Source organism: Barbatula barbatula (genome assembly GCF_947034865.1).
Source record: "Barbatula barbatula genome assembly, chromosome: 23".
Lineage (NCBI taxonomy): Eukaryota > Metazoa > Chordata > Actinopteri > Cypriniformes > Nemacheilidae > Barbatula > Barbatula barbatula.
In genome coordinates this window covers 18,972,986-18,986,156 of record NC_136786.1, presented here as the reverse complement: position 1 = coordinate 18,986,156, position 13,171 = coordinate 18,972,986, and the positions used below count along the sequence as shown (strand labels likewise).

The window sequence follows — 13,171 nt, the reverse complement described above, 5'->3', positions numbered from 1 at the left end:
CCAGAGGCGAAACAGTCGTGTGTGCCAAAAAGTGTCTTTTGATGTTACTCTCTTTTTCATACACAAATCACAGTTGTTTCAGAATGACCACATTAAATACCTTTTTCTGAGTGCTCTAATTTGATTACCTTTGTGGATGATGCCAGGGGCCGGCCGGGGGGCAGGGTCTCGCTGTTGTCCCGGCAACGGGTGGAGAGGTTGAGAATGGATGCGGACGTGATGTTGGTCTGGAGGCTGTTGCTTTGGGCTTTGTTGAGAACGGGGCTGTTGTCTCCGGGCATGAGCATGTGACCGGCGGTACCCAGAAAACAGGAATATTGTACAGAGGCTGAGAGAGAGAGAAAGAGAGAGTAGTTGTTAATATAAAGCTGAGACAGATGGAATGATTTATATATTATCATAGAATTTTTGGAGAATTGTGAATGGCCGTTGCCCGTGCAAAGATTATGGCACAGGGAAATGCGTCACCTATTTTGTCATTCAGGTAACGATTAATGTCTCTGCACATGTATCATTGAAAGCAACTTTAAATCGCCATTGCAAAAACATTTGGATGTCAGTTGATGCTGAGAAGCCTTTGATATATACACACACGCACTCACAGTCAGAGAAGTGAGAGGACTCGTGGGTCTGTTCGGATGCCTGCTTGCCAAAGACCTGGGCGTCGAAACTGGCGTAGTCGAACTGGCCTTTACTGAACTTTTCCATGTCTTTGGACATGCCCGCCTGTAATGCTGCCATGGGATGTGCAAATCGGTATGCGAAGTCAAATTTCTTCAGGTTTCCTAAAGGTCTGGACAAAAAATTTGTTTTTGTTTAACGTTGTGCTTTATTAGTTCAGCTTCATTCAAGATGATTTTTAATTCAGAAATATACATAACTTATCTTGAAATATCTAATGTTACAGGTCTTGAATATCAGAAAATTCTCTTTCTGTTCTAAATCTACAGATACACAGGTGTTACCTGGGCAATCTCTCTGGTGTCTGTCTGCACTTCACCGGCTCCTCCTGCGGTTTGGAGATCTTCTCTGCCGCCGCTATCGGACAGCCCGAGAGACTACGACGTGAAAATAAATGTGAAGTCACGGTTCACCTTAGTCAGTTGTTTGGGCTATTAACTTTATATTTGAATTGAAATGAGCTGCATTAAATGCTAATTGTACATTAAAACGAATCCAACGGTTTGGATGCAATGAAAATCTCATTGTTTTATAGTCTCTTTAAGTGTCATTAACATTTCGCTTGCGTTCTCCCAGCAAACTTCACGTTTTATTATTTAGTAAATATCTGAGTTCTTATTGCATCTGTTTGCAGAACAAATGAACTTGTGTGACCCTTTAATTTAGTGTAAAAGAGAATTATAAACGAACATTAAGGCTTTGAAACACTTTCTAAAATGTATAAACCAAGTTGACTACGACAACAGTGATTGTAAAACCATTAACAAGTTCATTTAAAGTATTGTTTTTACCTTCTGTGAGTGCTGCGGTTGCTGTTAACATGACCTCTGCCTGTACAGCCGGGGGTCGGACACTTCAGGACATTTTCATGCATCGCAAGGACTACAGGAGACAAAACAATAACATGTGTTTAACACATTTCTAGACAACAGAGACATTAAACAGAGAGAAAATGGAAAGTTTTGCTCAAGCATCTCAGATTCTAACAAATGTGTCCATCATTTGAGTTAGAGATGAAATTTCTCTCGTCTGTAATCAAAAGTCAGAATTATTGAAGATCTCAAATATGAGCTCAAACATTTCTCATCAAATCCAGATTATTTGACCTTCATTTCACACCTCCACACTCTTCGTGTATTCAAAAATGTTGTTTCTGTTTCTATTTCTCTTAAGCCATTTTAGAGACTAAGCACTTAAATAAAACAGCAGAAAACTTCATCAAATCTCCCGAGCTATAAAAAGAGCAACATCTCAGCAGCAATAACACTTTCCTCTGGGAAGCCAAAACACAAAAAGACCATTCAAGAAACACCAGCATTTTGTTGAAGTTCTTGTATCCTTAGTAAGTTTTTTACTTAAGTTTTTCAATTAGTTTGGAGGATGTGGCCGTCCATTTATTTAAAGGCTGCATCCGCAGCTCCTTTGATTCGCAGAATGCCGCCTCGCCTCTGGTTTAGGAGTGCATGCTTTCATATTGGAGGAAAGAAAGAGGCAAAAAAAACTTAATTACATTTTCCCTTTCTTTTGTGGCATCGCTGTTTAATGGCGAATGTTTGTTGTTCTACTTACGAATGCAGAAAAACAGGGAGCGAAAAGTGTTTTCAATTAGCATTTTCCTTGGGAAATCAAACCTCGGCTGATGGCTGGGAATTGTGTTTTCCGGAGTTTCAAAACTATTTCAAAATTATCTGAAGCAAACTGACGTGCTTTTCATTGTAAGCCGCGACATAAATGAAATACGATGCATCCGTGCATATATAGCACACAATAAATGACTTTAAAACGCATGTTGTTTTGTGCTATCCTGTATATGGTAGTGCACTTTAAAAAAAATATATCTTTTATAATTATTAATTGAAAACACCAAACAGATCTTTAAATAGCAAACATTTAAAGGGAATGCATTCTATGCCTTGTATATGCAAAATATAACACATGCTGTTTGGTTAAGCAATCAGGTAATATTTGATCCCGTTGTAGTCGTGTAACCAGATCCCGATCATTAGTAAGGCATGAATATTTATGGTCTGTAAACGATTACAGTATTGTTACCTCTAATTGTATTTGTTCTGTTTTGCATTGTTCCGCCGTCAAGGGGGAAAGTGTGTCTAATGTCTTCAGGAAGTGATGCGTAACGTGAGAACACACTCACTCTCAGGGGGCACTCTGACTTTGTGCGGGCATCCCGACAGGCTCCGGTGATGTGGATAGAGGCCGGTCACGTGTCCCGTCCCGTCACAGCCCGGGGTTGGGCATTTGATGTCTTTCTTTTCCGTCCGAGGGGAATCTGTAATAGACACGGTAAACAAACGCTCTTGAACAATGCACAGATAATCCCAGTCCCGTCGCATTTTCTCTGTAGGGATGCGTTACATTAGTTAATGCTCAGGTCTCAGTAAAGCCACTGATTTCTTAGCGAGAGATTACGGTCAGAGATTACCCATTAAACACCAGTCGTGACAAGATTCACAGTGCTTGAAGCTCACAACCGAGATGCTTTGATGGGATTTATCACTTAGTGTTATAATATCTGAATGATCAAAATCCAACAGAAGATTTTCTTCTTCTACGTCTTTTTGGTTATTTACTATTAAATAGTTTCCTGCCAAAATGTTTTTTAAGAGGATTTTACTTGAAATCTTTTGTGTTGAAACTGTAATGGGCCAATAACAGAGGAAGACTGATTAAAAGATTTATACAATTCTACAAATACTTGATCCAGAAAACATGACAGAAGAAATTAGGTAAAAATTAAATGGATAAATATAATTGTTTTAAATAATTAAATATGATTTAGTTATTGATAAATAAAAAAAATGTGGGTCAAAATGTTATAAATACATATTATAAATAAATTGTATTTATTTATTTTATATTTCAAATTTTATGTTGACCTTATAGTTTTGTGTTGAATAATTGTATTTTTAAATTACTAATATATTGCAAATAGGAGTGTCACAATTATACATTAAATACATAATTGTAATACTTCAAAAAGTTCCTGAAAGAATGTGAAAATTGTTTTCCAAACTTAACGCATTATTGTATCATCGTATTTCGCATTCATCTTCAGTATCATGCAGCCCTATTATATATCTTCTTACTTACATTTTCTTCTTATAAGGCAAAACAATAAACATTATACGTATACAGTACAACTATAAATGTTTGGTGAATCTGTTGAGAAAACATATTTCTATGTGTATTAAACCTGTAGTCAATCTGTATTGAAGCTTTGTGACACTCACCTTTGTTGCCGTGATACATGCTTCGGCCATCTATCTCCAGCATCCTCTGCTGCCTCCTCTCATGGTTCATCTGCTCCAAGAAAAAGCGGTCCATGTCCTTATAGGCACTATGGAGGACTTGTCTATGTTCAGACTGCAATAACATAGCCTGCTCCAGGAGACTGAGGTTCAGCCGGGCCCTGTCCAAGTCCAGACGTCTAGCCACCATACCTGGACCCCAAACGCCTCCTCGCTCCTCCATCCTGGGCATCTGGAACTCCTCCTCGCTGTCGCTGAGCGATCTCGGACAACCGTACTCCTCCATCAATCCCCCGGCACTGTTTCTGTTGATGTAGGCAGAAATGCCATCTTCATGGAGCTGGTGCTCTATTCGGAGTCTCTTTATAAGGCCATCGTCCGCAGATGGACTGGGGCTGTGATGAATGCCGTTGACCTTGGTCAGGGATGGAGGACTGCCCCATTCTTCCTCGTCTCGTTCTGGGGACAGATGATAGCCGGCTCTGATCTCCTCTTGGTTTTTGTCTTCAAAGTCCTGGTTGCGTTCCTCATCTTCCTGCTCGATCTGGGATTCGGACATTTGAGAGACCAAGTCTGGTGAACCCTCGCTTGCATGTTCCGACCATGACAACACAGTGTGGGACTTTGTGTTGTGATAGACAGAGTCACCATTGAGATCCTCATCTGAAATATAAAAGAACAACACGGCTTTTGGAAAACACTTCTTAACAGATGGAGTGTTTGGAGGTTAAAAGACGAGCAGACTCATGTTTAAAGGAAAAAAGGACTATAATATGACTACAGTAGAAATAAAGATATAATGTAGGAGTATAAAATAGTTTTTTTAATCTTTAAAAGACCACAGCTGTTTGTTGCATCCAAACTACTTTAAGATTAAAAAAATATATTTTTTGATAACACATAGATTGTCTAAAATATATGTTTTTTTATTTATACTACATGAGATTACAAACTACAGTCAGGTTCATTTATATACAAGAAAGTAATAATCAATTTAATCTTCCACCTGTTCAAGTTGAATAACTGTGTTTTAAATTAAGACGATAAAAAACTTATGAACTTTTAGTGCTGTATATACCATTTTATTTTTTGAGTGTCCTTTAAAAATATATTAAAATATATAACCTATATTTTATAATTAATTGACACTACATGAGATTATGTACTGACTTTGACCAATAACTTCATAAAATGTAACAAATAAAGTAAATAAACACATTTTACAGTAAAATAATTGAAAAAAATATGCATTTAAACTAATAAACTATTGAATCTTGAACTTTGTCCAAGTTCAATATCAGTGTTTTAAATCAAGGCTACTTATCATAAAACTCGATAAATGTTAAATGTTTCCAAATCCACATGCTTTGGCCACAAAGGATTTAAATAAAACGTATAATAAAAAGCTTTAAAGCACTATTTAAAGAAGCATGATTTCCTACATTACTACATTTGATAAATCCATAAAGCTTATTTGGCTGATTTATAGTGAATCATTCCTTTTTTACAGGGTCAGACAGATCTCAGACCATTTTATCCCTCAAAATCACCTTTAAATGACTCTTGGAATCGCAACAGCCCCGATTACATTAAGTCGCCGAGTTAATGATTAACAATAGAAAACTATTATCAGGATTGACTTACAATCCCCCCGATCTCTCTGAATCTTACACACCAGGGTTAAAGCTCTTCGGCCACTAGGGTTTAAAGTTCAAAATAAGCCGTAAGTACGAGATACTGTACATCTATCCTCTTAGAGGGCCTTACGCCGCCCGTAACACCATATGCATCCGCTGAGTTGATTAGATATTACAGCGTTTCGCCCAGCGTTTCAGGGGCTTCTAATGGGATCATACGGCCTCACCAAACAGTTGTTGGACTTAAAGAGCATTTAAAGTAGTTTTGCTTTTAATCTCCCCCAAAACATCCCTAAATGACAGCTAGAGAGCTCAGTGGCATTTACAATCTCGCTTGTCTCTTGCCAAAAAAGGAAACCAGGCTTTGAGGGGTTAGAGTGCTTTCCGACACGCTCATGCCGTGCCAAACTCGAGCATAATGTCGCAGAGGTCTACATTGATGCTGAACAAACACAAGGGCGTAACGTTAGCGCTCAACACAAATTTTCATTCTGTTTATGCTTGTAATTATAGTTTATATGGCTGCTGTTTGAGAAACGGACGGTTATTTTGTCCTAATGATATTTTTGGAAATGCACCTCTTTTATGCGTTTTGAATGTCACTGTAGTGCAGACAAAGCATCATATCGGACAGTTCTGGTTTTGGATGCATATTCATTGTAACTAATGATAAAATACAAGATATGGCATAAAGCTTACCAAACTGCCACATATATCACATTGTGGCGTGGTTTTATTATCATAAAAAATATAATCATTAAAAATAAAATATAAATTATAAATTATATATTAAAAAAAAGTTGTATTCATAACATTTTTATGAACAAACTGTTTTACACAAGTAATACGGCACTTGATGCAAAATAGCGCCCTCTAGCCATACCTGATCGTATGAGAAAACATCGCTACTTTTTTGCAAGCACAAATTTTTCGTAAGAATGGATGAGATATGAATTGAATCGTGAACGCAGCCATTACTGAGACTAAGGCAGATTGTATCCTCAAATTTAGAAAAACGATCATACAAATTTAATGTATTAAACACGTTACGAACTGTTATACAACAAATGTGTTAATCTTAATGTTAAAATTTTTTTTGGACATTCAGAAAAATCTCCCAAGAAAAACCTCTAGGGTGAATGACAGCAGACTTGTGTTGTTTTTGTGTGAACTAACTGTCCCTTTAAGCACGTACAAAGCAAACCCCAGCGAACGCACTTGAAAGCTGGCCCTTTTCCTCATTTTTGACGCTTTTGTCAGCAGCGACTGAGGTGCGAAAACCCGGCGCGGTCCAGCACAGATGAAAAGTTCGCCAGTTATGCTAAGACACAATTAACAAAGCAGACGATTAGGAGTTCTCTGCCATCCAGATGGAGACAGCCCTGACCAAAAAAAAAAGATGAACAGTGAAAAAAGAGGAAGGCTGAAACAAACAAGGGCGCAAAAAATGCTTGGACGCAGCGAGTGGTTTGTGTTTTGGAACAGGTGAATGGTTTATACTCCAGAATAACCATTACCATTGTGTGTATGGAGACCAGAAGCTTGGCTGGAGTGACACATACACAACAGCACCAAATGGGAGACGTACACCCCTTTAATTCCCCCCCGTTTTTTTATTTTGCCGCTTTTGGTCAGGGAAGTCAGATACATCCTTCTGCCCCCCAGATCCATTTTTTTGTCCAAGTCTCCATCCACTTCCAGTCACACCCTGTGCGTGTTTTTAATTCTTTTTATTTAAGTAGCATGCATTTATAGATTTTCCAAGTGCTCTTTGGCACAACGCAAAGCAAACATGTCGCATGACGAATGAGATTTTCTTAATCAGTCCACAACTTCAAAAATAATGCGTAAAAATTGGGGGGGCTGAAAAAAGGTTATGATTATTATGAGTAATATGAATTCAGGGAAACAAATAAATTCCGTTTCCAATGATGCTGTTCAATTTATTGAGCTATTTCGTTGTCCATTTAACAACCCACATGTGTCCAATAATGAGTCGCGCACATTATGTCTAATTATGTATATTTGGTCTGCGTTCGATGGTCTAACAAAAGCTTTCGAAAGGGACAATTACGTTTGTTGCTTGGTTACATCGTTAAAAATATACCAAATAAGTGCAGATTATAGGGGTGTGGAGGTACACATGTAAAGCATGGGTATTGTTGCCAACATGTTGGTAATTCGATTCATTAGGAAATGGCAGCATTTCGCTTCTGGAAGGGACGCCGCTGTAAAGCGTAATATCAACTTTAACGTTTCCGTGCCGCCGTTGCCAAAAATGTTTTGTTGTCAGAGTGTGCGATCGCTCTCTTTGTAAAGGAGGCACAATATAATTTGGTGCATTCTATTCTCAGTTCCACTATTTGCATAATTATGCAAGCGAGCGCACGCGCTAATAAAAAAAAACCCTTTTGCAGGCTGCATAATGAAGTCGGCAGCAGCCACTTTAGCTACAAGTTTTTATTACAGGGTTCAAAGTCGTCGCTCCATCCGCCTTACGAGAAACGGCGATTTAAACAGAAATCACAGTCAGTTCCTCTCAGACATGAACTTTATAAGGAAGATGTGATAGACAAACAGCAACCTCGTTGAAAATCAACCAGGGAGGGGGATGCGAGGGGGCGGATGGACAGAAAGATGGATGCAGCGAGGGAGGGGAAGAGGAGACGAAACAAATATATGAATGCAACAGATGGTAGTTTAAAATTCAGCGTCAATTGTTCATCAAAACAGTCTACACAACAGGACATCTGTCTACCTGCTGGAGTGTCAGTGTTCCTGGGCGCGTCTTTATCCTGAGCGGTTGCCAGGTCTTGCTCGACAGCCCCCTCACTGGAGCAGGGACTGGGACTGTAGTGCCGGGGCTTCATTAGGAGAGATTTCCTCTTGTTGACCGGGGCCCCGCGGTCCCCTTCAGCAGCCGCGCGCTTTTTACCCGCTCCTGGATACAAGCTGGAGGGTGAAGTCAAGAGTCGGTGTATTAAAAGCATTACGTCTCAAATGTAAGACAACTTGACTTCCCCACACATTCACATTCTTTAAAAAAATCCTCCTTTTATGAAAATGAACTATGGTTTTCATTTTTTTAAATAGAAAAAAAAGTGCTTACGATAGTAAAACAACCACTTTTGATGCTGTGTAAAAAAATATAGTTTGATAAGTCATTCATTCTTATAACTCTTATTAAGACGTAATGTCATCTAACAATGATCTATATTTATTATTTTTATTTGATCATTTAAACAGTCTACTAACTCATTATCAACATTTTTAAAAAGTGAATAGCTGTCACCTTTATACAATGAAATATCCATATGAAACCACAGATGTCCCTAGATCTGGCAACGCCCAGATATATGTAGTATTTTGTTCCATCTGAATTCAAAACTTAGTTTACACACTCTTTGTAAAAAATCATCATGTAAAGATTCAGTCTCATTGGTGCACAAAACATTTGTCTTCCTAATCTTTCATCAAAACCTAATAAGTTTTCAGCTAATGTCACGAGCCCTCTTTTTTCAGCCATTCATATTCGACCACCTGTCATAAAGGCCATTTCACTATCCAGCTGATTTCATAGTATGTCACATTTCAAAAGGTTGTTCATGTTGACTTTGAATCAGTCAATGAGTTTGTTTGAAAGCTCATCAGGCCGGCGATCTGAAATTCCCTTTAAGATGTGACTAAGAAATCCAGCATCACAGATCCTCATGTGTGAACTTATGTGTGAACAGAGAGTCCAAAACGGTCAAATATGAACTGGCTTGTTCATTTCAATGAGAAATCTGTTGCTATAATCAGCTTTTACGCTGAATAATAAGACACAGAAATGAACGCTGTAGGACCACATTATGAAAGACGGTACAGGTTTTGGAAACTTGAGAAACTTTTTTTATATTTCTATGAAGTTCTCTGATAAGTAAAATATCAAACCTAGCCAAATTTAATTTAAAGAAATGTTTGCTTTTCAACAAGACATCACATGTTTGATAAACAACTGAAATAGTGTTTAAACATATTTGGACACGTCGTGGTTGTCAAGCGTGCATCACGTCTATTGTTAAAGTGATGAAGTACTCCTGCGGTCAGGACACCTGTGTAAACCTGAGGGTAAACGACTTCATATGCCGGATATGACCTTGGGACTAGTTGGTTGAAATGTTTAACAACAAATGGCTGAGAAAAGAGAATGTAGCCTTGAGGAAAAAGTCCAGTAACACTTGTTTGAAGACGTCACTTAGTTTGATACTTTGTATCCATTGTAATCTAAATTTAAATGATGTTAAGTGTTCAAATATGTTTATAAGCCACTAAAACAATCTGCAGAAGTCTTAACTGTATTTTTGACAACTGCATGTATGCTGTAGAGACGTCAAAAAAAAAGTGACACATGGGTAGTGAACTCTGCCTTACCTGGGCAACTCAGCGATGCAGTCAAGCAGAACTGCAAACAGAAAGATAGAGCGAGAAAAGGTAAACACACATGTTTACAACACCTGCTCGTGGTCCTTCACACACTTTAATGTCACACATTCACAAAGCCTCGCGCTGACTCTGTGATAGATGTTATTAGAGAAATTAATATATATAACAATCATAAATTAATCGCACGCTCCCGTCCTCCTTTGTGAACTAGGCTTTGAAAAAATGGTTACGGATTGTAACAAAAAGGATGCAAATCTACACAAAATGCCCCTGCCAGATTCATCCTTTAAAGACAGACATGCAAATGAGCTTTCTGGTATTTTTTTAAGCCCAGATGAGAGGAGACAGCTGGCCTTGTGTGGTCTCGCATGTTTTTTGTAAAGATTTCGAGTGGCGCTGGCGAGTTATGGCCTGATCGTCCAGATGACCGCTTCCAAATCAATAGAAAATGAGAAGACAATATCTGTGTTTGTCTCTTTAAGAGAGAAGATTGTTTTACAAGGTCTGAATCACCAATTGTCATGAATTTTACATTTAGTTAAAAGAGAACTAGTAAAATATTCTTCTTTACCTCTTAAAGAAATACCAATTTTGTCAGAATTCTGCAGAACACAGAAGAAGATATTTCGAAGAATGTTGGTAACCAAACAACTACCATTATATGAACACAAAACCCCAGAGACATTTCTCAAAATATCTTCTTTAGTGTTCAAAAAGAGACATATATATTGTAGGTGACATTATTTTATTAATTTATTTTTGTGCACTGTCCCTTTAAATGAACAGTTAACCTAACTCTTAAAGGAATAGTTCACCCAAAAATAAAATTATGCAATTTCTTTGTGTCAATTCTTTTTAATTTTTGGTTCTTTAAATATTTTACATGTTGGCACATGAAGCACAACAAAGTTAATAACTGTTTTAAAAAACAAAATTGTGCTGTTGAACAATCACAGCTCTGACAACATGATACAGTCAAAGCAAGAGCGTGAACTCAGGGAGAGAGAGAGATACTTATATTTATATGTTATTTACTTTATTTTCATCTGTATTTGTGCAGAATGTTTATATTTAAGTTTCATGTGCTTTGACAATGTAAAATGTATTTTATCATGCCAATAAAGCTACTTTGAATCTTGACTCTTGCGAGAGAGAGAGAGAGAGAGAGAGAGAGAGAGCATAAGTAGGAATGTGTGTCAGTGGGAGAGAAATCCCATTCACAGCTTCACTTCAGTCTCCCGGCGAAGACTCAATAAAAACCATCATGAATTTTTACCGGCGCATTAAAGGGCCAGGCGCGCACGAGAGGTACAGTACAAGGCACTAAACACTTGAATAATGATGTCCCCAGCCATGCTTTAGTCACTCTGCCCATTCAAACCGTCCTCCTTAACTCGTTTGAAAGAATATTGTCACATAATGAAGTCACTGTCTCTGCATAATGCATCGCCGCGGCAACCGCACCTCTCTCCGCCTAAATAGGATTAATATTAAAATTGACAGATCTGATGTGTGGCTGTTAAACCAGCACTTCAGATCAAATACGTGCAGGGAAGAGGGTGCGAGGAGGGGCGGGTCACGGGAGGAAGCAGGTCTGTCGGGCGGGCCATCACGGTGACAAATAAATGACTGCACTGCGGCATTGTGGGAAATGGGTTGACCTTGTTTATGCGAACTTTGCACGGGGCACTGAAATGCAACGCACGTGTTTACAAACACTGAAAATACACTGCTATCAATTGATTGAAATTTGCATCTGTGTGAAATAAAAGATGCGTAGTTAATAATTTAAATAATTTGTATTTTAGATCATTCATTTTATAAAGAAGTCGTTAAATGTTATATGCAAAGCACTTCTAACTATTTAAATACAAAATAAACGTTTTTCTCGTTATAGCCTATATATTGTACGTGATTACATGTCTACCAAATCAGATTTTTTTTGTAACCTAGTCACGTCAATCAAATTCTTATTTTCTAATTTATATTTCAAAAATGTTTGTTAATAGAATTATAGAAAAAAGAAGCATAAACAAATGGAGTTTATTTACCTCCGTCACAGACTTCACTTCGATTCTCTTCACTGTCAGACTCCATCTGGAAAGAAAAAAAGTAAAACAGTTAAAAACAAATAGCAATTTTCAATTTCAGAGATTTATAATCCCGTTTAATAACTCATCTCAACAGGATCTCATCACCAGAATGGCCGCCATGTTCTGTTCAACTCGGGTTATTAATAAGTAAGCCAGATTAGTGTCACGGACGACTTCATGACCGGGCAACATCGCAAACACTTTATTTAGGGCGTTTGTTTGCCAGAGTCACGTCTGAATGGGTTCATGACTTCAGAACGTAAAAATTACAGGATTACTGTAAATAACAGTTGTAAAAAGCCAAATCCAGTCCTGGAGTGTGTGATGGGACATTATCGCAAAAATGAAAGGTCATTGAACTTTACGACAGATAACATTTCGGCACCATTACCTGCGGCGGGCTACATATTTTCGTTTGATAGGGTGGGTTTAATTGCCACGAAACGCAACAAACAACAGCGCTTTACTTTCGAGAGGGTGAGACGGGGCGGGCGAAAAACATAATAGTGCAAAATCACGCCACAAACAAAAGTAGCGGGGGACCGTAGCGCGCATTCAGACAAAAAGAGTTGTTAATACCGCTGCACCTACTCACTTTCTCTCGCCGCACTATAGCCGCTCTGCCAGCACCGCCTTGCTGATCCCAAATAAAACCTATTAAATGTAATTATTCTGGGCTGATGGTGCTCTATAGCGGTCGGAGGGTCTGGTGAGCCCGGTGAGTCACTGGCTTATAATGGGAAACATGACTCCTATCTCCCCTTCTCTCGGCTTGGCTGTTGTGATTGAAGCCACTGACCTGTCATACATTTATAATAGGGGGAGCAGGTGTGGCACTGATGGACCTTAATTTCCTTTAATAAACCTTTTATGTGGCTCTCTCTTAATGCCATGCCGGCCCTCTCCCGGCTCCCGAAGCGTAATAGCTTCATTACTTTTGATTACCGGGGGCCTCTATTGAGACAAACAACTCCCAAACACTATAGATTACATTCTGTAAAAACTAATGTACCTGATTAGTTCATTACGCGCGCTCGGTGGCGGACGCGCGGACGCAGCGCCAGAAGTG

At 38.5% G+C, this 13,171-nt stretch overlaps 1 protein-coding gene across 1 annotated transcript in view; it reads right to left on the bottom strand.

Annotated features, from left to right (window-relative positions):
- Positions 1-12,106, bottom strand: part of st18 (ST18 C2H2C-type zinc finger transcription factor) — a gene marked incomplete at both ends in the record, with an annotated part of 22,101 nt that extends 9,995 nt beyond the window's left edge. The window contains 9 exons of the mRNA XM_079447803.1: positions 129-328; positions 603-793; positions 966-1,058; positions 1,473-1,563; positions 2,834-2,968; positions 3,930-4,634; positions 8,343-8,536; positions 9,998-10,028; positions 12,061-12,106. Coding sequence (XP_079303929.1) covers positions 129-328; positions 603-793; positions 966-1,058; positions 1,473-1,563; positions 2,834-2,968; positions 3,930-4,634; positions 8,343-8,536; positions 9,998-10,028; positions 12,061-12,106 — 1,686 coding nt within the window. The remainder of the gene's footprint in view (positions 1-128; positions 329-602; positions 794-965; positions 1,059-1,472; positions 1,564-2,833; positions 2,969-3,929; positions 4,635-8,342; positions 8,537-9,997; positions 10,029-12,060) is intronic.
- Between the last annotated feature and the right edge of the window lie 1,065 nt (positions 12,107-13,171).